The 23958-nt window shown below is 53.4% G+C and overlaps 6 protein-coding genes across 6 annotated transcripts; 3 read left to right on the top strand and 3 right to left on the bottom strand.

Moving 5' to 3' along the window:
- Window positions 1–83: 83 nt before the first annotated feature.
- BDP55DRAFT_226283 (pyridoxal-phosphate dependent enzyme) lies at window positions 84–1528 on the bottom strand. The gene is made up of 3 exons (XM_060566115.1): window positions 1424–1528; window positions 1198–1337; window positions 84–1143 (listed from the first exon to the last, which is right to left on the bottom strand). The coding sequence occupies exons 2-3, from the start codon at window positions 1281–1283 to the stop codon at window positions 177–179; spliced, it is 1053 nt and encodes a 350-aa protein (XP_060427489.1). The 5' UTR covers window positions 1284–1337; window positions 1424–1528; the 3' UTR covers window positions 84–176.
- Window positions 1529–3553: 2025 nt separating this feature from the next.
- On the top strand, window positions 3554–5005 carry BDP55DRAFT_556341 (uncharacterized protein; the record flags this gene model as incomplete). Its single annotated transcript, XM_060569579.1, has 3 exons — window positions 3554–3739; window positions 3902–4675; window positions 4724–5005. The coding sequence occupies 3 exons, from the start codon at window positions 3554–3556 to the stop codon at window positions 5003–5005; spliced, it is 1242 nt and encodes a 413-aa protein (XP_060427488.1).
- A 397-nt stretch (window positions 5006–5402) lies between these two features.
- On the bottom strand, window positions 5403–7152 carry BDP55DRAFT_556412 (DNA polymerase alpha/epsilon subunit B; the record flags this gene model as incomplete). Its single annotated transcript, XM_060569590.1, has 4 exons — window positions 5403–5644; window positions 5711–6650; window positions 6727–7042; window positions 7109–7152. The coding sequence occupies 4 exons, from the start codon at window positions 7150–7152 to the stop codon at window positions 5403–5405; spliced, it is 1542 nt and encodes a 513-aa protein (XP_060427487.1).
- Window positions 7153–7932: 780 nt separating this feature from the next.
- BDP55DRAFT_556308 (ABC transporter) lies at window positions 7933–8772 on the top strand (the record flags this gene model as incomplete). Its single annotated transcript, XM_060569574.1, has 1 exon — window positions 7933–8772. One exon carries the CDS (start codon window positions 7933–7935, stop codon window positions 8770–8772), a length of 840 nt encoding a protein of 279 aa, XP_060427486.1.
- A 414-nt stretch (window positions 8773–9186) lies between these two features.
- BDP55DRAFT_226031 (Mis6-domain-containing protein) lies at window positions 9187–12072 on the bottom strand. Its single transcript, XM_060566111.1, has 8 exons — window positions 11869–12072; window positions 11432–11807; window positions 11309–11380; window positions 11130–11253; window positions 10906–11082; window positions 10583–10846; window positions 10415–10532; window positions 9187–10364 (listed from the first exon to the last, which is right to left on the bottom strand). The coding sequence occupies exons 1-8, from the start codon at window positions 11948–11950 to the stop codon at window positions 9448–9450; spliced, it is 2130 nt and encodes a 709-aa protein (XP_060427485.1). The 5' UTR covers window positions 11951–12072; the 3' UTR covers window positions 9187–9447.
- A 3864-nt stretch (window positions 12073–15936) lies between these two features.
- On the top strand, window positions 15937–17889 carry BDP55DRAFT_225959 (acetyltransferase). Its single transcript, XM_060566110.1, has 3 exons — window positions 15937–16191; window positions 16279–17724; window positions 17772–17889. Coding segments are annotated over exons 2-3 (1410 nt in total). The 5' UTR covers window positions 15937–16191; window positions 16279–16315; the 3' UTR covers window positions 17773–17889.
- Window positions 17890–23958: the final 6069 nt, after the last annotated feature.

Here is a 23958-nt window from a genome sequence, read left to right as displayed (position 1 = left end):
TGCCGATGAATATAACCCAGCAGCTGTCTACAATCATGTGTGTCTAGTCTTGTTCCGCTCCCACGTCTTCTGAGGTTTTATCTCGAATCTTCCGGACAGAGTCTATCCCGGTGTATACCAAAGCTGGTCCCTCCTTTTATTTAGTTTAGATTTCTTTCCCCTCTTGGAGGACGATTTCATGAAGCATCGCCGTATGTTGTACGGTATCCGTTCAGCATCTCCATAGTGACGTTCGAGCCGCCGCACACAATAAGGACAATGTTCTGCCTCGCCCACTCCTCATCTGACATGCTCGCACCAAAATTCTTCCTGAGCGCACCGTTGTAAGCCGTCGCAACAGTCGCACCACAAGCAACCTCAACCACCAGCTGCGCGTCATCCACGAACCGCACACACGCCAGCGCCGCCTCCGCATCAGTGACCGTCACGCTCTGGAACCCGGGCGTGTCCCTCGCCACCTCCCACGCCCTCGCCGCAACGCGCACCGCGCCCAGAGACCCCGCAATGGACTTGATCCCCGGCAGCGTAACGTGCTCGCCGGCAAGCACGCTGGCGTTGAGACTGTCCGCGCCGACGGTCTCCACGGCCATCAGCCGCGGCTCTCTACCGCTGCCGCCTGGCCACTGGTTCTGCGAGACGCCTTGCGCGAGACCAGCTAGTAATCCGCCGCCGCCGACGGAACACACGATTCCGTTGACCTCGACCTCGTTCCCCGGCGACGACGATCCTGCCGCCAACTGCGAGACGAGCTCGTCGGCAATGGTCGCCGCGCCGTCCCAGATGTGCGGGTGATCAAACGGCGGGACGTACACGCCTGCGGGGTCGTTGCCGAGCATCACCTCGCGGAGGTGGGCGTCCGCCTCGGCCCAGTTGGCGCCGATCTGGCGGACGTCGGCGCCGAGGAGGCGCAGCTTGGAGATCATGAGAGGGGAGGTGGTCATGGGCACGACGATGGTGGCCTTGCGGTTCAGGGCGATGGCCGAGGTCGCGCAGGCGAGGCCGGCGTTGCCGCCTGAGGAGCAGTAGAAGTGGGATTCTTGCGAGGGGGGTGCGGAGGCGGCGGCGCGGACCATGAGGTTGCCTACGCCGCGGGACTTGAATGAGCCTGAGGGTTGGAGGTTTTCAAGTTTGAGGTAGATGTTGCTGGGTGGTGTCAGATACAGGATGGTAATCAAGCAGGCTCATGGGGCGACTTACCATCCTGCTGCGCGGGACAGGCTCGCGGATGCGATGCATGGTGTTTGGATCCATGGCTTCTTGGAGTCTGAGCTGAGGGAACCCATTGTGGCGGATTTGGCAGTGGTAGGAGGCTTGGTGATGGAGGCTTCTTTTGTGGTCTGCCTTTGCGAACTGAATTAGAGTTAGCCGGTGGGATTTTGATCAGGGCCGGTTGGCGAGGTCGGAGTAGTAAGTGGGTACATACATAAGTTCCCTTTTTGATGGGCCTTTTGCTCTGAGAATTTGAGGTTCAGTTGTGATGATGTTGGTGAGATGAAATGTGAAGTGTGACTAGTTTGAGAAACTCGTTTGAGACGAGGAGCGCTAATGGAGTGTTCTTTAAACCGGCGTTATATTCGTGAAAAGACACGTTCGCCAAAGGTTGATAATGCTCAGACTGGCATCCATTATGTATTGTTGACTCTCTGTTATAAGCCGACGATTCCCCTAAAGAAGCTTCTCGATACCTATGCCAGGGTGCGCTGAGTGCAACTACAATTGTCAAGTTACTGCATTGAGTCAAGTAAAGGGCGCACCTACGGATGCGGGTGCACGCGGCCGGAACAGGGATCCGACGGCGACCGGGAGCCCTGCCGATCGGTACCGGGAGGCCGAGCCGGAGCACTTCAGCATGCCCGACCTCCGGACATGTCGACAACAACGGAGCTGACGTTCGGCCGTCATCTTGGGTACTATTCAGTCGCTGGTCTGCAAGTAGAAGAGACCTAGTCGCAAAGTGTGTTCAGGAAATAGTTTTTTTGCAGCCTTTGTGAAATAGTATCGTGAGGAGAGGCGTGATGAAGAGATGGGAGCATGGAGGAGATTGTGGGAGGCATTGAAACTCCTCAACGTGAATCTGACGAAGGTTCAACGTTGGTCTATAACCAGAGAAACAGACTTAGGCCCTATAATCATTGTCACAATCTAAGCTAGGTTCCGTGTCTATGACTATTAGTGTGAGAGGGTGTAAACCTAACGGGAATGATTATTTGTCCTCGTCCTCGTCCTAACTAGCACGTGCCCGAACTCCATCCCACCTGCCCGAATACACAGAAGGATGCCTTCATACACCCCCTCAAGTCCATTCCCGTCACCGCAACCAGCAGGCGCCCGTCTAGGCCGACAGGTCAGGTCAAACTGGGATGGGTGGGAGAGTGTTTAAAGATCAACAGTAAATCCCAGCATGTACACCAAGAGATGGAGCCCCCAGTTCAACACCGGGGGCGGGGGGGGTTGAACTCTTTTTTGTCCCTTTTTCAGAGTCTTTACTCTTCACTCTTTAGCAAACACCTATTTCGCGAATCTATACTCCATCAACTGCCGATGGCTTGCTGATCTACGACTGTATCAGAAGCCTCAATTTATTAGAATTGATCCAATTGCTCCCAATAAAAGTACCCTTAATGCAGACGGAGCTCTTTCCGGGCATTCTAAAAGGTATGCCTTCCCTCTGAATTTGACGACCCCTCTTTCCTTCCTCCCTGGGCCATATAAGAGACGTCAATTACTCATTTCACGAGCCTGTCTTCCAGTTCTATTTCACCACCAGCACCTCACTGGCATCCCACCTATTTCACCAAAATAATAAACCACCCGGCCAGTTTCTCTTCATTCATCACTGACTTCATCGCCAGACAGCCAATTCAACCGAGGTAGGTAGTAAGCAGATCGTCACTACCACAGCTGCCAAGGGCCAGAGCAGAAGAAAGCGCGTACTCCTCAATACGGTTTCGCTCCCAATAACCTTTCCTTTACGTTGCTACTTTGAGTGGCTTTGTTCTTCACGAAAACACAACTCCAAAGTACAACCTCTTTTTCCTAATCCTATACCACTTCAAAGGTGATCATTCTCTCAAAGACAGCAAGAGGCCTTATGGTTGCTGCTTCTCATTCAAATTTATCAGCTGACTTCTTCTTGCTCTTAATACTTTGAAGACAAACGAGGCTTGCCTCTCGGGCATTTCATCCACGCCGATTTGAAGATCTCACCAAAGCACCATCTAAGAAGGTAAGCAAGCTTTTCCATTTGATTTTGAGGGTCATGAGCTCTTCACTTTATTGACTACACTAGCTTCTACTGAGGACTTTTCCAACTTCAAGCCATTTAGCACAGAAACTTGTAGAGACATACGCCCAATCACCTCAAGCACAAGTTCTCTTGCCGATTTCCGGGATACCTAATTCAACTTCAGATACAACCAGTCTGCAGCCTCATATCAGTTGCAACATGCCTCCTTCCAAGATCTCCCGCATGGTCAAGAGTTCCCGTGTGGGCAAGAAGGCGGCCACTACTGGTGTACCTCGAAGCAAGACAGCTGGGGCCGCATCTTTTCAAATGAAAAAGGGGCGCGCCTCAGCTAAGAAGGAAAGGACTCCCAAGCCAGCTGAGGCTACAGTCGTCATCGCAGGCCACAAGAGAACCATTACCGTTGCCGAAGAAGACAGCAATGATGATGGCACAATTCAACCCATCAAACGACGCAGAGTGGGCGGCAACATCAACGCTCACGATTACCATGCTGTTCGCGAGAAGCCTCCGCCGCGTGATTACGGAGTAACCTTTGCGAGAAAGTCGACGGCCCACTTCACTTGGGGTGCTCCTCACTTCCCTCTTCCACCTCCTCCCCAGTCTCAGCTTGCTCGCAACAAGGGCAAAGAGGTAGTTCGCCCCGGAAGCTGGCAGGCGAGAGCAAAGTCCAGCCGGTACAGCAGCATCTTATCAAGAACAGCCACCCCGGAGTCAGAGCCAGAGCCGGAGCCCGAAAGCCGCACTTGCCCTTTTTTTCGAATTCCTCTTGAGATCAGGGAGGATATCTACAAGTACATCTTGGTCGCCGATGAGCCCATTCGAGTCCGGCAGGGTTGGTCTGCAGTCTACCCCCGGAACAGACCAGGCATCCCCACCGACCTCCTCCTATCGTGCCGTCAGGTCAGAAGGGAGGCGCTCAACACCCTCTACGGCGAGAACACCTTTCTCTACCTCCTCCGCGACGCCGCAGAACCCCCCGCGCTGAACGCGCAGGGCGAGAACGAAATCGTGGTCCAGCACCCGCTCGCCAATGACGCCCTCTCCGACTACGAGGCAGACAGCGCATACGAGTACTCCGATGACGACGACCGCCTCCCCGCATCGTCTTCTTCCCTGGGCAACAACTACAAGGGAACCGAGATCGATGTCCGCCGCTTCGGTCACAAGTTCCGCAAGCTCATGATCGTCGCCGAGCCCAACCGCGCCGAAGCGTCGTACCGCCTCAGCATGGCCAACGCCATCAACGTCTTCCGTCTCCTGCGGCCCATCCGTCCGCGCATCCACACCCTCACCATCGACATCACGCCCCAGCGCGACCCGGGCACGGGTGACCTCTCCTTTCTCGACTTCTTCGAGCGGTCCTCCGAGGTCGTGCGCACGCTCCGCGGCCTGCCATGCCAGTTCATCGAGATTCTCGTCAACACGGGCGTTAGCGTCAGCGGTGTCGGCGGCGATGGCGAAGGTAACCAAGAAAAGCGAGGCCAAGAGAAGATCCGCCTCAACATGAAGTACGCAGCCAACATCCGGCGCGCCAAGCGCGGCGAGAAGGACCTGTGGCGGGACGACCAGGTCATGCAGTCGTACCGCAGCGCCAAGGCGGGCGAGGCGCAGAGGAAGCTCGAGTCTTTGCCGGCTGCGATTCGCAAGATTTGGGAGGCCTCGAATGGGCGGTTCAAGCGCCAGCGGGTGGACTTTGATGACGATGATGATTGTGATGACTATGGGGAGTTTTTTCTTTTTGAGGATGATGATTTCTGATGTGATGGCTTTGCTGCGTCTGGGCATGGGCTTGCTTTGGGTCCTTGATTTTGGTTTGCGGTGCGTTTTTTTTTGCAGGGAGATATGCGTGAGAACTTTGATGCTGGGACAGGAGGGGCGATGGCATTTGGTCTTCATCGGATTCGCAGATGCATAGGGAGGTTATTCCTGCAGCCCCTTTGAGCAGGCAGTCGGTTCATAGAATATCTCCCACAGCGTTTGATTTCCTCATCTTTAGACCTTAGAACATTGGAAGCATCGATTCAGACTCTGCGCTACATGACAGAGACACTTTGCAATTTTCTTCATAGCTTAGGCGGGGTATATCAAATCATGGACCTTTTGTTTATGCTCTCCTCCACAGCCATTCCCAGTTCTCTCTCTTTCTCAATCCTCATCATGATGTCGCTGCTGATGTTGACGCCGCCGTGATCTTGACCTTTGAAACCTCCAACGTCTCCGTGTCCACCAACACCAGCTCCTTGGTCTCCGCAAAGGACGGCACAGTAATCAGCCGGACCTGCTGGCCGTCACCGCCCTCAATGACTTTAGTCGAGAACTCGGGCTGGCAGCCGACGAAGAAGAGATGCGGCGCATTCCTCATGACGAACGGGTCGTCGTCTTGGAAGGGATAGGCCCCTATATGAGAGCAGTCAGTTGTCTGATTATCCACAAGGCAGTGGAAAAAGGGTTGTTAAAACTCACAAAGTGTATCCGGCGCCGTCGGCGCACTGCACCGCCACCTACACATGGCCTCCATCATACCGAGCCGATCATCGCTATCGACGTACTTGAAGACGTCGTCGACGTTTTGGCCGCCCGTGCCGAGGACCCTCCAGCCGTCGACCTCGCCTTCCCAGGGGTTCGTCGTGGTGTCGAACCAGCCCGCTTCTTTGGCGTCCGGCGCGGCGCAGTAGGGCCGCGAGCGCGGGAACATTGCTGCGTGGATCGGTTGTTGCGGGTAGCTTGCGTTGGCTGGGTCTTGGGTGCCCGGCATGAGGGTGACGGGGAGGGAGGGGAGGAGGTCGGCGAGGAAGTCGTCGAAGAGTTGGCTTGGGAGCGGGTTGTATGCGCTCGCATCGTAGCCGTACTTTTTGTTGGTGGTTGAGGCTTTGCTGCTGCCGTTGGTTGTGCTGGTGGTGTTGTTGTTGGTGGTTTCGGCTGCGGCGGCGGTGGTGTCGATGGAGTTTCCTGCGATGATGAGGCGGGAAATGGTGGTGAGTTCGGATTGGGTCGCTGGGGAGAGGGCTTCGCCGAGGAGGTATTCTTGGAGGAGGGAGAGTTCGAGGGCGTGGGAAGCGTCTGTGCCCGAGAAGGAGAGGCCCGAGACGATGGCGATCTTGGAGGAGGGCCGTTGTTGGGATGGTGTGTTGCCGGACATGTCGTGATCTTCTGAGGGGTTGTTTACGATAGTCCAGCGGGTTGGTTGGGGCGCAATGTCTGGGAATTTGACGTCGATGACTTCGAGCTCGCCGTTTGCGTTTTCGGAGCCCATTACGCCGATGATTGTGCCCGTGACGAGGTGGATGGACTTGAGGATGTCGCCGACGAGGCGGATGCGGCCCGAGTCGTCTTCGAGCATGATTGTGTCCTTGTCTTCGTCCGAGAAGTAGCGATCCGTGGAGATGGGGGCAGAGATCCAGCGCTAGGTGTCTTCGTTAGTCCTCCATGTCATGGTGTGTAGCTTGAAAGGGGGAGGGAGAAGAGGTCAAGGGACGTACATCCTTGGAAACGTCCTCCAAGATATTGGGCTTCAACGCCATGTCCATGTAGACCGTCCCCGTCACCCAGCACAGCTCGCCCTGACGGACGTCAAGAACACGATTCACATGACGAGCCTCCTCGCCGCCTATGACGGTACCGTCCCATGCCTCGGCAGCGACTGCGTCGACAGCGGGCCGGATGGAAGTGAGGCGCAGGAAGTAGACGTCGGCATACTGCTGCTGGTACGAGCGGTCCTTGGGGAGGTCAAAGGTGTGAAAGGGTTTGTAGGTCGATGTGGCGCGGACGAGGTTCGAAGAGGATGCGGTTGCGTCGCTGTGGTTTTGAAAGAAGCTGGTTAGCTAACTTCTATACGGAGGGGGAGGGGCGGGTTGAACGTACGCTGGCTTTTGGAGAAGCGCGGTGGCTTCTTCGAGGGTCACCATTGCAGAAATAGATTGTACTTTTCTTGAAACAGTTGTGTGAGGGTTGATTTGATGCTACTGAGCTGAACGAAGCTTTTGCGCAGTGTCAATTGACGTGGTGGATGTCTGGAGCTAGGATATGAATTGGATGCGCACTTGTGACGCGTCGGAGGACTTTGGGGTGGTGAAAGTCGCGACTTTTGGCGTTAATTGTGGTTGGGTTGGGGAGGGGTTCCGTGTTTGCAAGCTCCCTGTGGCTTGCATCCCCGGTGAGTAGCCCCGCCCCGGTGCTTGGAGCGGCCCGGAGAGTCGGTTCAGGGGACTGTGCCCTCCGTCCAGTCAACCTGCGCTACCTAAAGTCAATTGGATGGCGGGGTGCCCTTGTTCTCTGCTCCCTGTGTGTGTCATCGACGCCCTCTGGAATGAGAATGAGGGGCACTTTTTTCCTCTCCCTCCCCCGCCATCCCGCCGGGCTGTAGTTAACTTGGTTGCTAACCCAATGCGCGGTAAAGTGTTAAGACACGCGGGTTTGGCAGCGCTCAGGCGGTTCTGGCCTTGGCACAGTCCCTCGGTCTCCGTCTTCCCGCAGTATCGCCGGGGGGTCAGGTCATGACGCCTCTAGTTTGTGGGCGGTGAGAATCATCTTTTTTCCCTTGCTCTCAACCTCTCTCTCTCCTTCTCCTTGAACATCTCACATCTTCTCACGACCAAACTTATATTCCCCTTTTCTTCAGTCGCACTTACTTTCTTACACTTGGTTCCATAGATTTTATTGAGAATCCCCACCACACAAACTTCACAATGGCTCAAAAATCGCCCACAATCGAGGTGACAAACCTCAGCTACAACTTCCAAGACTCGAGCTCCGGCCTCAAGAACATCTCCCTCTCCGTCCCGTCCCGCTCTCGCACCCTTCTTATCGGCGCCAACGGCGCAGGCAAGACCACTCTCCTCCGCCTCCTCGCCGGCAAGCGCCTCGCTCCGCAAGGCGGCATCTCCATCGCCGGCATCGACCCCTTCAAAGACGGCCTCGAAGGCGTCACCTACCTCGGCCTCGAATGGGTCCTCAACCCCATCGTCCGCACCGACATTGGCGTCCTCGAGCTCCTGAGGTCTGTCGGCGGCGACGCCTACCCGGACCGCCGCGACGAGCTCGTCAGCGTTCTCGACATCGACACCGCCTGGCGCATGCACGCCGTCTCGGACGGCGAGCGCCGCAGGGTCCAGCTCGCCATGGGCCTCATCCGGCCCTGGACCATCTTGCTGCTCGACGAGATCACCGTCGACCTCGACGTCCTCAGCCGTGCAGAGTTCCTCGCCTGGCTGCGCCGCGAGACGGACATTCGCGACTGTACCATTGTCTATGCGACGCACATCCTCGACAACCTCGCCGATTGGCCCACCCACCTGGTCCACATGCACCTCGGCACCGTCCGCGAGTGGGACACGGCCGACAAGTTCATCGAGGGCCTCGACGGCTCCACGGGCAACAGCACCCTCGGCGAGCTGGTCCTCGGCTGGCTGCGCAAGGATCTCAAGGACCGCGGCCCGAGATCGCAGGCGAGGGTCGCGCCTGAGGGTAAGACGTATGCCACTGGCGGTGTCGGAGGCTACGGCGACGAGTCTGATAAGCTGAAATAAAACTTGGCCTTTGTTGATGACGGTTTGACGAAAGCTTGGGAGGAGCGGGTGTTGGTTGGCGATGGGGAGTGATTCAACAACCTGTTTTTGTTTACGACAATGTCTGTCTGCATTTTTGCTAGAGAGAACGGCGTCTACGGCACTCAACTGCATTAGGGACGGCGTTTGTGCGTTTTTGGGGTTTCAACATTGTGATGCGGCGACTAGGGGGTCGTTTTCCGCATCGGTGTGTCTTTCAACTTAGACCACGGCATACAGAGAACGGGAAGAACCAGAGCATACGGTAGAAACAAGACGAGTGGGGGTCCAAAGGGAGGCACTCTCAACCAGCCTTGCTCGACGGCGGCGTTTGGTCATGTAGCAGACCTCTTCAACAAGAGGAGGGGAGGGCACAACCCTGATGGGCTTATTTTCTTTCAGGATTTCCACGGCTTTAGAGATACCCTATGTCTTCAACCAAAAAGGGGAGCGTGACGTTTGGGAGGAGGATCGGCTGTCGACTCAACTAGACAGATATGAGAAAGTCATGCAACAGACTGTCAGAAAGACATCTACTTTGAGGTAGCGCTATTCATCTCCGAATATGGGGTATCATAAATGCGTGCGTCCTGAGCCTGTTCCTGGCGCAATATCGGCCAGGCATGAGCCGAGTCGTGCTGTGGAAACATGATGTCTCTATGTAGCACTCTTAGAGCTCATGAGGACCTTCATCGTGTTCTTCATCAGCGATGGTATGCCGCCCAATCCCTTGCCCTCCAATGCTCGCAGCACAATGATCCTATACTCGGACCAAGTGATGCGCAAGCCCCTGGCGTCTGCCAACCTCGCCAGACTGTTTGACGTCACCGGCCCCGCGTGTCGTGTAGAGATGGCATCCTCATTCGCAGCCAGCTCACGATCCTCGAGCTCGCGGATACATTCAATGGCCTGTAAGCTCAACAACGGCGAATAGGAGAACCCAAACAGCGTCGGAAGGGCGAGGTCCATGCCCAGGTCTTCGACGTATCTGCGCAGCCGCTGTGTGACAGGGGGCGCGCTGAGGCAGCCGAGAGCGTTCTTATCGCCATCGTTGAAAGCCTTGCCGCGCCAGAGGCAATTGCAAATGTCCATAAGGTACCCGTTGAAATGGTTCACGTAGCTCGGGGCATACGTCGTCGGCTGCCGCCGGGACATGGCCATCTCGAAGCCCTTCTTATATATGGCGAGGACGGTGCAAAGGCGCGATACATTTGCTAGGGAGTGGCTGAAGAAGAGAAGGTAGATGAGCTGGGCCGGCGGATTGGCGATGCGAAGTAGAGGTTGAAGGGTGGGGTCAGAGATACTGGCGGCAGCCTGCTCATAGAGGTCGAGGACGCCGCCGTGGACAGCGGCGCTGGGTGAGACTTGGACGACGTTGAGAGCAATGATGCTTGCGTGCTCCATGACTGCGGAGAAAGCACTCACAGAGGCATCCTTGGGTATTTGGTCGAGTGAGTTGAGAACAAAGGTCCAGCGGCGAAGGAGGTTTTGGTAGAGTTTAAGTAGCGCTAGCTGCGACTCTGCCGTTGGAGGAAGACACTTCTCCAGCGGCTCCAGAATCACACTGTACAGCTCTGCTACACAGTCAGCAAATGGACGAGACAAACGAGATGGGACCGCTTGCCATCAAACGCCACAAGAGGCGCGTACTGTAGAATGCCGAGGATGGAATCCTGGGCATCAACACCGTTCCATGTTGCGAATAATTTCGTCAAGAACTGCAAGACGACCGGCGGAGTTTCCTATACTGTCAGCGAGGCTCAAATCAACTCGGGTGGATCATCACACTTACTTTGACGCGAGCCACGTACTCCTCGAGCATTTCCATCGCTTCTACAAACGACTTGTCATCGGCATTACCGTTAAGAACGTCTTCGAGCACGGCATCAATCCAATGGACCACGCGCTTTGAAGCAGCGTCATCCTTTTTCAGGGCGATGAATTTCTGCAGAAGAGGGTCCGCTAACACAGCCGCGAGCTGACTAGGCAGGTCAATCTTCTCGACTGTCTGGGCAAGACGATCGGCGCTGTCAATCTCTTCCAGAGTGACGGAAGTCTTTCGTACATGTCAGCCACGCACATCATTGTCCGGCTGGCTTTTCGCGAAACGCCTACCTCTGTGGCTTCCGAAGTATAGACAGGAGGGAGATTTGACGGCTTGTTGCCGCGGGCTCGTAGAGCCTGATGGTTGACGCTGAAGCCGTTCTGGGGTTGACCGGCTGCTTCGGCAGTCCGTTGAGAATGGTCTCGTTGGATCTGATTCAGCCTTTCGCGCCATTCCACGTCGGGGTGCTATCAAATCAGTACGAGTAATCTCTGAATGTTGGATCACTTCTCACCTTGAAGGCTGACGCTCTACCCCTCAGCGCATCGCTGACAATTATTTCAGGATAATAGTCTTTGAAAACGCGGAGTAACCCTGTCAATGCTGGATCATTTCCTGTCTGCCTAGAAAGGTTGAGGCTGAGATGTATAATCAGCGCCGAGAAGTGTCTGCGAGTCCAAAGGGACAACCCACACAGCTTGGATCCTAAAGGGCCGAACGTGTTTTCTGCGTGTGATCAAGGCAAGCAGATGGCAAAGTTGCGGTCTGGGGTCGTGTTAGCCGCTTTTCTGTACGCTATAGAGGAAGAGTTCCTACCGAATGGCTGCCGTGTCGAGTAAGTTGAACAGAACGGCGTATGCTTGCGACAAAATGGCAGGTTTCTCAATGACATGGTACGCCATGATTAGCCATTTCAGAATATTCGACTGCAGGACCAGGGAAGGCTTCAGTTCCCCGTGGCCCAGGCATCCCATAACCCTCAGAACGACATCACTGGATAGCCGAGTAGCAGGGTAGAGATTCTTGAGTATCGCATTCAAGCTTGCCTGATCCAACAAGTTTGGTCTCGTGAGCAGATCGACGAGTTCGCTCAAGGGCTCGGGAAGAAGACCATTTTCGAAGGCGTACGACGCGACCTTCTCAACGGTAGGCTTGATATTGGTGGCCCGCCGTTTCGCAGGCAGTTTGGAAGCTTTATGTAGAACATTCGGGTCAATTCGCAAACTGCATGTGTTGCGAGGGTTTCAACTTACCCTCAACAACATCGCCAATCAGGAGGTCAACGTCAAGGTCCACGTCGATATTCATAGACGTATCGTTGGTGGGCGAAGCCATTCTACCTGATAGGTCTGTTTCTTGAAATGGCGGCACTCTTTTCGTGCCGAATTTTCAATGGATGGACACAATGTGGCGACATTAGATGAGGCAGGCGGATTCCAGCGTCGTCAAGGATCAATATGGGTGACAGGCCCGAGCTGTCGTGAACGGTCAATCTCGGACGCGTCGCGGGGGGTGAAGATCAAGGTGAGCGCGTCCAGACCGGGAAAATAGCACCGTGCACACGGACCTTGTCACTTTTATGGGTCTTTCTTCCCATTGGTTACATATGGCCCCGTGCGGGTCCATTCTTCGGCGCCCAGCGTCCGGGGTCACTGGCCGGAGCAAGCTCCTTCCTCAGCAATTCGCTAAAACAAATGCAGGCCCAGAGCCGGAGCAGCAGCATACGGCTGCTTCTACTCTGAAGTCTGTACGACAGTATAAGGTATCGGACTCGATGTGGGGGGGCTTTCGGTCAGCAGTCTCCGTAATGAGGGCGAATGCGCGCGAGACAGGGAGGCATTAGCATCAGCAAACCTCGGTGAAGGGTTGGGCGAGGCTGGGCGAGGCCAGGCGAGCCCCTGTGTCGTTGCACCGCTGTAGGTCCTGCGAGTAAATGACGAGCCTGCAGAGAAGGCATGCTATGACCTGAGAATCTGACCACGGTTGAATTTGCCTCGGATTGATTGACGGATATCTGCTCCGGTACGAGGTTTCTTTGGCGATTTGGACCCCAAAGGTTTGTCTCGAGCGGTCTCGTCGTTGTGGGCGGGGAACAGCAAACGGACAAGCCTCAGCAGTTGCAAAAGATGCTCACCGGTCTGGGAGTATCCAATTGCTGGCCATTAACGTCGTGGCAAACCTTCCGGTCCGTAAGCGGCGCATATGCCGTCTTGGCTGCCATGGCTGCCGCTCATTTGGTCTCTGGGGTCCATAGCGGGGGGAACTTCCGACTAATGTGAGATATGAGGTGCAGTTATCCAAGAATCGAGAGTTGCGGGCTTGCAGCAGGTCATGAAAAAAAGATGACGAGGACGATTCGGCTCGGGTTGCGAATGATCTCGTTTCTACCCGGCCTGCTCCTACCCAACTTTTACGTCGTGACTACGGGGTTCGGGTAGGAACTGTGGGAAAGAGGCAGATACACATGCACGGCAATGACAAAAGGGAAGGAAGAGGGATATTCATGGTCTTATTTGGGGTTACACAAGGCAACTTGAAAGTATCACTTGCTGCAACTGCGGTCTGTAACTGGTTACTGGTTACTGGGAGTGAGGAGAGAGGAGAGAGGCACTGCCCCTAGTAAGGAGAGGTAGGAAGGTATCAAAGTGGACTTGCTTACACAGTCAGATGCATGATGACCCTGTATGGCAGGGTACCTCTACAAGCCTTGTCGTCCTTTGAAATGGAGACAAACGATTCTGTTCTTTTCGTCAGGAAAAGTCTGAAGAGAAAGTGGGAGAATGCCATGAACAGGTAAGAGTCTTGATAGCTCAGGTATTCGAAACGGGACGGAGACGGTAATTACGCAGAAACCTATCAATTCGTAACGTCCTGGACCGTTAAGTACCGTACGTATCCGTACCACGTACCCGTTCCAGAAACGCCTGTGCTCACCGTTGTATACCGCCATCCCGACGCTCCGTCCCGCCAAGTTCCTGCGTTACCTCTGACCTCGCGCCTATTACCACCTTAGTTGCTTACCTTGCTTTCGCCGACGTCTCTCACCGTAACACCAATACTGCTTACCTTACGGATACTTTCGACAACTAGCTGCCTCTCAATGACAGGGTTGCTTCGCAACAACCTGCAACCTCCAACAGTCGCATCCTGTACAAATACTACTGGACCCAACATTGCCCTCATCTGGTCAAGCTCGCTGACCGAGGCGTCAGAAGCGCCTCATCCCTAACATAATCTAGTGCCATCTTTTCCTGCTGTTCCACAAACCGGCTAAGCAAATGCCTCGCAAGAATCCTTCTGTCCTCCGGGCCCCGTCACATCCTTCAGTGTTTCTTACAAACCTCCACCATGGTGCGCGAGGTCATTCTCGCCTCCACTTCTGACCGCATGTTTTGTACAAGACCACGGTGACCGAGCTGTCGATTCAGGTCTCATGACTCCTCGCTGCACTTTGGTTCGGTCACTGACATCGTTCCAGGTCTGCGTCAATACGGAGTACACACTGCGTACAGCTTGCCCAGCAGAGACAGACTGGTGCCATGTCCGGGCCTTCCACAGTTCTTCCAAGTTGTCGTACTCCATCCATGTTCTCGCCTACGTCTCTCCCTTGTTTGACCAAATCATCCGAGCGACGACTCTGTTTGCCATGTGTCTTTGAGATTTCTGGCTCTGTGCCTCACATATCATTATCATTCGCGGCCCGATGTCTCCACAGCCGAGAGAGGACCGAATGAACCTAGGCATCGCCCCTGTTTGTGCCGCCTTTTTCTCGTCCCTTTTCGTCGGTAGGATTCTCCCGGTAAACCCTATTTTTCACACCCCGACCAGCACACAAACTCCCCCCAAAGCCGGCCTGCCAGACCACGCAGTCTCCTATATTTCCTTGGACCTTCTACTTTCAGCGGGCCTGTCCAGGGCAGTTGTTGGTTGGGAGCTCCAAAACCATGGCTACGGATGGCAGGCGACGATAGCAAGTCGCAAGCGGGCTTCGACTAGTAACGGCGACTTCGCTCGGACGAATGATCGATCTTGACTTCTCTCCTCGGCTGACTGGACCACCTCCGCCCACTACCGTGGGGGCTTTGCGACCTTCTGTAACGGCGTAGTGCTGTGAGGTCCAATCTATCGCTGTCGTGGGCTTGGCTCTGTGTCACCTTTCGGGCGTCATGTGTAGTGGCGTCTGCTTACCGCAGTTCCCATCTCACCTCACCTTACGGATACCTCGAGGTGGTCACTATACGCCGCGCGCCGCACGCCGCATGCCGGACGCCAATTTCGCCTGCAGCAACGTTGTGTAACCTTCTCTAATAACGCTCATGTTGCTGAGTGGCATTTGCAAGGCTCGGTTGGTGGTCAGCACATCGAGGTAAAATATCCATCCGTCAACGTTCCGTTAACCCCCTTCCATCCAAGAGCAACTTCATCCAGAGTAAGCTAAGGTGACGGACGTATTACCGCTCCGTATCGCGCCGGTTACATTGGATACATCCCTCCCTCCCACCATTCCCTCATTCCATGGTAACACACACACGTACGCACGCGTGCACACACTCTCTCTTTCTCACACCTCTACGACCAACTCGTTTATTGCATCAGTCAGACGAATGTCCCCCAGACCAGGAACCACAGAGCCCTTGATTTGGTAACCTGCTAGTACAGAGACCCACCACCCACGGTGAGAAAGCGTGGAGCCCCTCGACATTAACCGCTGGGCGTCTTCTCACCTCTTGTCCTACCTTGCTCTCACATACCCGTTGTTCTCAGCATTCCAGTTATGCATCCGCTGATGATGCCTCCATGCATATCCTCTTTCAAGATTTTCCCCTCCATCTTGCCCATCTGTCGCCATCTTTGTGTAGAATCCGGCTGACCAGCTGTGTTGTGTTGTCTGTTCGGCCTTGTTGTGCCCTCGGCCTGTCGCCTCTGCTGCACACCCCACTCTCTCTACTGCTGCCCTCATGCACTTCCTCCCACACCCATCAAGTTAAAGATCTCTGTTGAGTCTATCGCCCTCTTAGACTCGGCCCTGCTGCCAGCCCTTCGAGGTATGTGTAACCAGTCCTCACATTCGGAAATATGTGTCTTCTAACATTTAGTCTGGTTACTCCCTCAAGACTTGCTCGCTCAAATGCTAGGTGCCATCGGGTTGATTGACGTTTAGTTTGATAAAGTTGAGAGCCAACAGCAAACAGAGTTTCGCGACAGTATCGAATAATCGAGTATACACTTTTCAACTTTACCTGCCTTCGACATCGATCCTGGTTTCTTCTTCTGCTCAAGCAACGCAGAGAACACGCCGAACGGTTGCAACTTACGTCTTCCTCACCTTGACGTGACCTAGTGCTTATCGTCTTACATCCGGTCCATCACTCCAGTCCTCTCTAGCCAACACTGTAACTTCAATCAGCTAGACGCTTTAACATCAGACGACTGCGCTTCTAGGTCGGCTCATCGTCGATAACCGCAGCCGCCGTGCGCTGGTTCGCAACATCGTGGCAGAGTGGACCTGGTGACGGAACGAGCAGCAAGCGAACCGCCTCATGCCGTTCGTATGGATTTCCTCTTACACTGGCCTAGTAAGTCCAAAAGTCTTTGCTTCCTATCTGACGCTGACTCACCTTACACGGCGCTAATTTGTGTAACCTCGCGCTGACTTGAAATAGGGATGAGCTGAAGACAGCGCACTTGACTATCTCCGCCATGAGGTATTCTCCTGAAATGCAGATCGACCACCATGTCACGTCCAAGAAGAGCCCGAAGTCTACACAAACTACCCCTACCATGTTACTATGGGACCGACAAGACTGTATCCCCTTGGGGGAAATTCTATCGGAAGACGACATAATCGTTCTGCTCACGCCCGTTGTTGTTCCTCACAACAGATTCGCAGACAATAACAAGGATCCCTTCGAACCATTGGGCCGTGCCATTGCTTCGCGGCACTCATTGGTCCGCCATGTTCCATATACGAAAAGAGGTGGCATCACCAACGTCCACTACGAGTTCATCAAAAGGGCGAAAGTGATCGTCTTCGTTATATCTGGAGCCCATGTGGACGATGATGTCTCTCAAATCGACTTGGCAGATGCTGCACGAACGATGGCAGACGAGCGGCCGCAGATTGTAGTAGCCTGCTGCAATCTCCAAGCCCAGAATCTTCACGTCGATCACTTTGCTACGCTTGTGCAAATCGCAGGCTATTCACCATCTGAGCTGGAATCCGCTGCTTCCATCATTTTTGACGACGGTCGTCCACTTACCATCAGCGCAGTTCCCGTACAAAACCTTATCATCGCCCCAAGAGCTTGGGATGTCGAAGTCTGCGGTATCGATATGACCCCTATCCATCAGTTGTGGACAGAATGCCTCCCACCCAAATTTCACCTCCCACAATACTTGCTTGTCCTGCTCCTGCAGAGAGATGGCTTCTCCAGGCACTACGTCGTACGCGAACCAGAAAATAAGCAGATTGTGGGCTTTTGCGCTACATTTACCACATATCCAGATGGGGGACAGGATAATCTGCTCGGCTCGCTAGCAGTATTGATCGTCAAGAACTCATATCGTGGAAGAGGAGTCGGATTAACACTCCATAATTATGCACTCAAGCAACTCCAGAGAACTCGGGGCGTCAACAGGCTGCAGCTAGGATCAGCCTTTCCACGCCTCTTCTACGGCGTGCCGTCTGAGTTTTTCTCGAGAGATTGGTTTTCACGCCGAGGGTGGAAGATGGATGGGTTTCAACCTGGCCAAGGACAGGAGGCCTCAGATTGGCTCCTCAGATTTGAAGATATGCCCGCGAAAAGCTTTTCGTCAGCTGGACTGACTTTCAGGCGATGCGACATGATGGAGTACCACCAGGTTTTAGACATCGTCAGTCGGGATGCAGCTCGCAAAGATAATATGGGATGGTACGACCAATACTGCATCCTGGACGGCACGCCTCATGTCGAGGATATCGTCCTCGGTTTGGAAGGTAATACTATCGTAGCTGTTGCTTTGACCTACATTCCCAATTCTGGGAGTCCAGCCGGTAACGACCTGCCGTGGGCGAAAACTATTGGCGCGGATGCTGGGGGCGTAACTTGCATTTGCATCATAGGTTTGTGGTCATGCTGCAGAACTCTATTGGCTTTCCCCGCTGACTATGATTCAGATGACCATCCCGAAATGGTGAATAGCCGGGACTCTGTGATGATCAGGTTGCTCGATACTTGTGTCAAGTTATTGGCCGAGCAGGGCATGCGGCAATTGTTCATCGACGGCATGAAGGGAGCGGATGACGGTTTCCAATCTCTGGGTAAGTGCGATGAATGAGCGAAAAGACGTCCTTCTGACTTGGTCGAATAGGTTTCCGACAATGGGCGCGCTATAAGGACGTCTGGCGAAAGGTCTAAGATACGTTTTCGAATTTTCAAGAGCCAGCAAACACTGTACCGAGATGCGGTACCTCGCACTTCACAAGTTCTGCAAGCGATGTCCAGAAGCCATTGATTCCGTGGTGCAGTATAGCCGACCGGAGGACCTCGGATCCCAAACTTTTCTTCCACATTCAGTCATGGAACCAATTCAATGTCAACCCAAGCTGATGAAACACCGACAGCTCGTATTGAAGAGGGCCAGGCTAGTCAAATCGGCACCAGCCACCAACGCGTATTGAAATCGAGGACCGCTGCTCGAGATATTGCACATTTATGCCAGCAAGATTCCTCAATCCAGCAACGGTGTGACTTTGTTTCAATGCGACTTCAGAGAGAGGACTTTGGGACAGTCAGCAAAACGCCCAATCGCCATTCTTGGCTTGCTGACCATGGCTGACACTGGCCCATCATGAGCCTCCGTGGCACCTATCATGGCCGTCCCTTCGGATGTAGATGCTCCTTTTTGGCCCAGACCAGCCAGCCATATACCACCCTCCCAAAACCCACCTTCCCCTCGCCACGTTTTATCCATCGTTACATTGAGATCAAAGACACGCGCGAAGCGCGATCCTCTTTCTCAAGCTTCGAAGGGCCTTCTCCATTGACTACATATGTATGAAGTTTTGACGGCATTGCTCTGGCTCAAGAACACAATGCACGTGAGATTGGTCAAGCACGTCGAACAGCTGATTGGTTCATTTTCACTCTTTGGGCCTGCTCCGACTGTCCCGATGAAGACGGACCGCCAAGCCCCAACAATATCTCTTGACCATTTCCATGTCGACAGAGGCACAGGCATAATCAGAATGCATTCCGAACATGGAACGGACCACGTTGATAAGAGCTCATATCAATAACGCCGATCAAACGTCGTTTGGACATCTTATGAAGAACAGCTCTGATCTTCACATCATCAACCGCAATGAGTAAGAGGCCATTGAGGCCCAACCGACGATCACGAAACATGTCGCTTACAGTCGTGCCAGACACGTCCCATCGGTAAGCTGTGCCATAGGATCATGGTGTTGGCACCGTCGATCACGCAAGCCGAATACCGGGGAATCTCGTTTTGAGTTGATTGATTCTCAAGCTCGAAGCCATCCTAACGAAGAAAGGATGTCACTCAATGGTCCGACATATGCCTACACACAGGCTCTCTGGTTTCCATTGCATGGCATGGCCCTAGGGTATACTCCGTACAAAATTGCAGACTCCCCACGCTCCCTTGAGTCTCTTCGAACAAGGGCCCAAGGGGGAAGAAAAACTCGGTGGATTGTTGACCGGGAGCAGCCGAGCCAAACCGACGACTCCTTTAGTGTCCGGTATCCCGGTCATGTCAGCGGGGTTATCTCCGTTTCACGGCCCAACCAGCCCCCTCGAGTAATATGACAACCAACCGACAACCCACCCTGGTTCCCCAGATCCCTGGTCACAGGTACCGTCTTTTTTGGTGTCAGAAATGCACGTTGGATCACACCCAGAAACGGCTTAGTAAATTTGTCTTGTTAAGCAATGGCCCTCCCTCGCCTAAACTTGCCGGGCAACGAGTTACATAGACCTTACCAGCTTTCGCGCAGCCTGATATAGTATCCAGCGCAAGGCATGGCAAAAGAGTTGAATCATACATACCGTTTGCACAGCGAGCTGACCATGGTTTCACAAGGCTGTGTATCCGTATCAACTCAACGAGCTTCAACGCCAGACAACGTATAATTTACGCCATCCAAATTGTCCGCTATGAAGATGGACCGACCTGAGGCGTACATGACGGGGGCCGCAAACCGGCCCACTCCTGCCGGAACGCCTCCGTGAACCACACAGCTGACGAACCCAGATTCTGTTGGCGCGGAGGCTCAGAGTAGTGTAGCGTAAGAGGCACACTTGCTGACATGACCGTAAGATAAGTCAATCATTTGGGGCACGAATCCCTTGATTCCCTTTAGACCCCAAGCGGCACGGCCAAGGTCGGGAAAGCCCCATAAACCTCGGACGCCGATGTGTGCCACTTGCTCTTCATTCTCACCGCCGATCCAAGCACGTCTTTTGGTTTAATCATCAAGAAGCACACCTAGCTATGGCCCTATCAAGCGGATTAGTGTATGTATGAGTGTGTGTGTGTGTGTGACGGACTTCTTTCTTCTTCGTGGGTACCGGCGCACCAAGAAGGCTATCTTATCCCAGCCGGCACGACTGACGAAAAGCTGACGCCCAGGGCGCAAAACCAGGGGGTGAGAGACTGTAATGACCTATGGTGAGAAAAGGAGGGGAGGGGAGGGGAGGGGAAAGGGTGGGCAACGCCGCAGCCGCCTTTGAGTGACCGCCACGAACAGACCACATGAAGTCTCAGCAACCCACTCGGATCATCTGCTTGTGCGACCAAGAAGACTCACAGATTCGGGCGCTTGATGCGGGAAAGTGGGCACGAGGTTATCGGCTTTTTCACTATCCGGAAAAGTAGACTGCTTCTTTAACATCGTCGATCGAGAGGCGCCATGATAGCCAGCAGCATATGAAGATGACCTACGGAAGGAGACTCCGATGGCAAGACTGGCCGGTGAGCTGTTATCCCCCCTCCCCATTGTGCCGCTATCAAACAACCAACTGCCCATCCCCTCTCTCTCCCCCGATCCCAAAGACAAAGAATAATCGGGAGGGCCCGCCGTCCTTCATTGTCTTCTGGCAAGTGATTCCCCGGCTTCCGGCTCCCAAGGATTTGGGAGCCCCTAGCTACTGCGTCGCGCTGTCATAGGACGTAATCGGGCGCTGGACAGAACCTGTTTTCCCTTGATATCTAGATCCTCGAAGCGGCCGCCTTTCTGAACGCGAATGGGACCGCCCTTGTCTACGGTTGCGCTTATCTTCTGAGACATGAGATCGATCTGTACCATCGCCTCGTGGGGTTGGATTTCCTATACAAAGGAGCCCCCGCCGCCGCCGCCGCCGCCGCCGTCGGGATCCGAAGATGGTATCGGTGGATGCCGAACAGCCCTTGCAGGATGCTGAGAGCTGAAAGGGGACTGTGATGCGACACAGCGGCCATGGCGATAGTGCATATGGCGTTGCCTGTTCTAGTCATTGTGCTTTCTTCGTGGATACGACTGCGTCAGTGCGGGAGAGTAAGGGTGGCCAAGCTAGAGCGTATGGCTGACGGTCACTGGCCAAGAGGTTAGCATGCGAGGAGACCATCATCACCTGATAAGTCTGATGTGAAAGCCGAGAGAGAAAGAGAGTGCCCCTTTCTTCACATTGGTTCGAGTGATATTTACTTGCCAAGGGAGAAGATTGAACGAAATATCAAACTGCAAACCTGTATACCAACCCGCCAAGATGTGTTATCTTTCTTATAAGTGATGTAAGCTATGAGGTTCTTTTCTAATTACACGAGAAGAGCTCTAGAAATAAACGGCGGAGGATCTTCTGTTTCGCAAACACATAGCTCACTACGTATCCTTCAGCCGCCGAGAACAGCGATGTATTAGTATACGACCACATGTCTGAAAATGCTTACATGTATTAACCTCGATTCCTAGAAATGTCTGTCAATAGAGGCATTCATGACAGGTTCAATGCGGCTTGGTGTAACGGTAGGATGTGATTCATCACCGTTTCGAACGCAACAAGAAACGAAGACTTTTGAGTGGAAAATTGCTGTTCTTCACAAAGCTCCCTCTCCTAGGGTTTGAAAATTCTGGTTTGTTACCAATTAGAATCCCGCTTTTGGGGCAGAGTCTCATTGAGAGGACCCCTGATCAAACGTTCCAACGCCAAGCCCCTGAACCAATGAGGAAAAAACGGTGTCAATTTGGTAACGGTCCGTTAAACGAGCGGGGGCGCTCATTACCTGAGAGGCTTACCAACCTTTTGGCAGCCTAAAATCATAAACTTGGCTCTGAGTCGAGTTGAGCCGGTAGGATGATGAATCTGTTCTTCATCGTGAGTTGGATCCGGCGAGATGGGCCCGGGGGCGAGTAAAGGCGTCTAGTGCGCTACATATGCTTTTGAAAACAAACCATTCCTTATCTATCGATTCTAGGGATAGAATCTCATAGAGAAGGGGGTAGAAAAAGCCGCTCTGTCAAAGAAGAAACTTTGTCCTACCATTGAGAAATCTAGAGCGGTCGAAGGGGGATTAGTGAGCCAATGAGCGTCGTGGCGGATGAAATGGTGCTGGGCGTTGGAGGGGGAGGGGGGGGGGGGGGGGGTGTGGGATCGCAACGTCGATTTATACAATTTTGACTTTCTTGGGAAACGGATGGACCACGGGCCTGGAACGTGGTCTCTGTGTCCCGGACCCGATATCGTGGAATTGAAAGGAGGGGTAGGAGGGAAAGTCTACGAGGTATCTTGTACATGATCGTGGGAATTTTGTGGCGTTTAGCTTTGAAGTTTGTAGGCGTTTTTGGAGTCTGTGAGCATTCTTGGCTTTCGTCTCAGCTGTCTGTATAGTTGATCCTATAAAGATTAACGCCTTCATGGTTCCTGTGGGCATTGCTTTTTTCGATATAGTCTGAGTAAAGGAGAACAGGACTGGCGATTGGTTCTGAGATGGGAAGCTGAATAGCATAGCCTCTTGGTTGGTCGGTCCCTAACAACTTGATTAGCATACTCGCGGTCACAGAAGTTAAACGATCTCCCCTATATTGGTTGATATGTCTCTTTGGGAACGGGGCGTTTGCTCGTACACTTTGACCATGTGCTTGCAAAGTCTAGGGCGGTATAATCCTGTAAGAAGAGTGATCCGGGCAGGCTTGACCATGCGGATTGCGGTCCGTCCGAGATTCTGCTACTACCATACTGCAGTTGCGACATCTTTCAAGTGATACTACAAGCTTTAACACACGTGTGATTAAGGCCCGACGTTCCAGTTGTATACTACAGACGATGTCGGTGATTTCTGCTTACTCGTAGAGTCAATTGCGCAGAAGCCTAAATGGTGGCTATTCTCTCGAGCCATGCTGTCGCGAAGTCATTCTCGGCGGATCTGGGAAAGTCCAGCAGAGAGCGTCGCTGGAAACGTGAGAGATTTTTTTGGTTCGGAAATCCCAATCGAGCGATGTATAAGAAGGCATGATTACGTCGAAAAGAGTAATCGGGTTTAGTCTGCGATGTTCCAATCAAGTGCAACCAAAGCCGTTGTTGCATTGGGTCGAAAGAGTATGCGAGAGAGCGATAGAAAGCAAGATTAGTGAACATCGAAACGCCAAGGGACCATGTTTCAATTGTCAGAGTGCGAATGTTTCTCAGACTGATGGCAGCGTGTTGTTCGCGTTGATCATGCCCGAACTCGATGTTCTGACCTTGAAGACTTTTGGAGAGGCAGTGTTAGGTAAATTCAAGTGCCAGAGCAATGATACACTGAATACAAGTTGATATTGGACCGACGGTGGTGATTCCCTCCTCTTGGTCCGTTTCGACGTTGCATGATGATGGCTGTCGTTAGAGTGGTTGGCCGTCATATCTCGTTTGAAAATCCGTAACAAGCCTCGGTTACGGTGGTTGTTAGCCACAGTAACTACGTAGAGAAGCATACAAATACTGAGCAGGATATCCTTTTCCGCATCGACTTGCCCAAGCGTTCTATCTGGTGTGCGTAAATGACCTCAGAATAGATGACAGTATTCGTGAAATAGCCATCGATGTGTGTCATCCCAGTAGGATTGATTCTATCATCGACTCTGTCGCGGTATCGTCTAGTTGTATTCGATCGGCACTAAGACGATGCTACAGAAGGTCAATAGGGATCGTTTTTGATTGTCGCGGAGTTCCTGCTTGGATGTCGGATCGTACGTGCACTTCCTAGAATCCATGATATCATATTGGCAGATAATCCTACAAAGCTTTAACTTCGTACTGTCGCGATATCGACTCATGATAGCTTACGCATCTAGCCCAACATGAAGAGACAGAAGGCGAGACCCGCTC

Source organism: Colletotrichum godetiae (assembly GCF_030913485.1).
Source record: "Colletotrichum godetiae strain CBS 193.32 chromosome Unknown BDP55scaffold_31, whole genome shotgun sequence".
NCBI lineage: Eukaryota > Fungi > Ascomycota > Sordariomycetes > Glomerellales > Glomerellaceae > Colletotrichum > Colletotrichum godetiae.
This window is presented reverse-complemented; position numbering and strand designations above follow the sequence as displayed.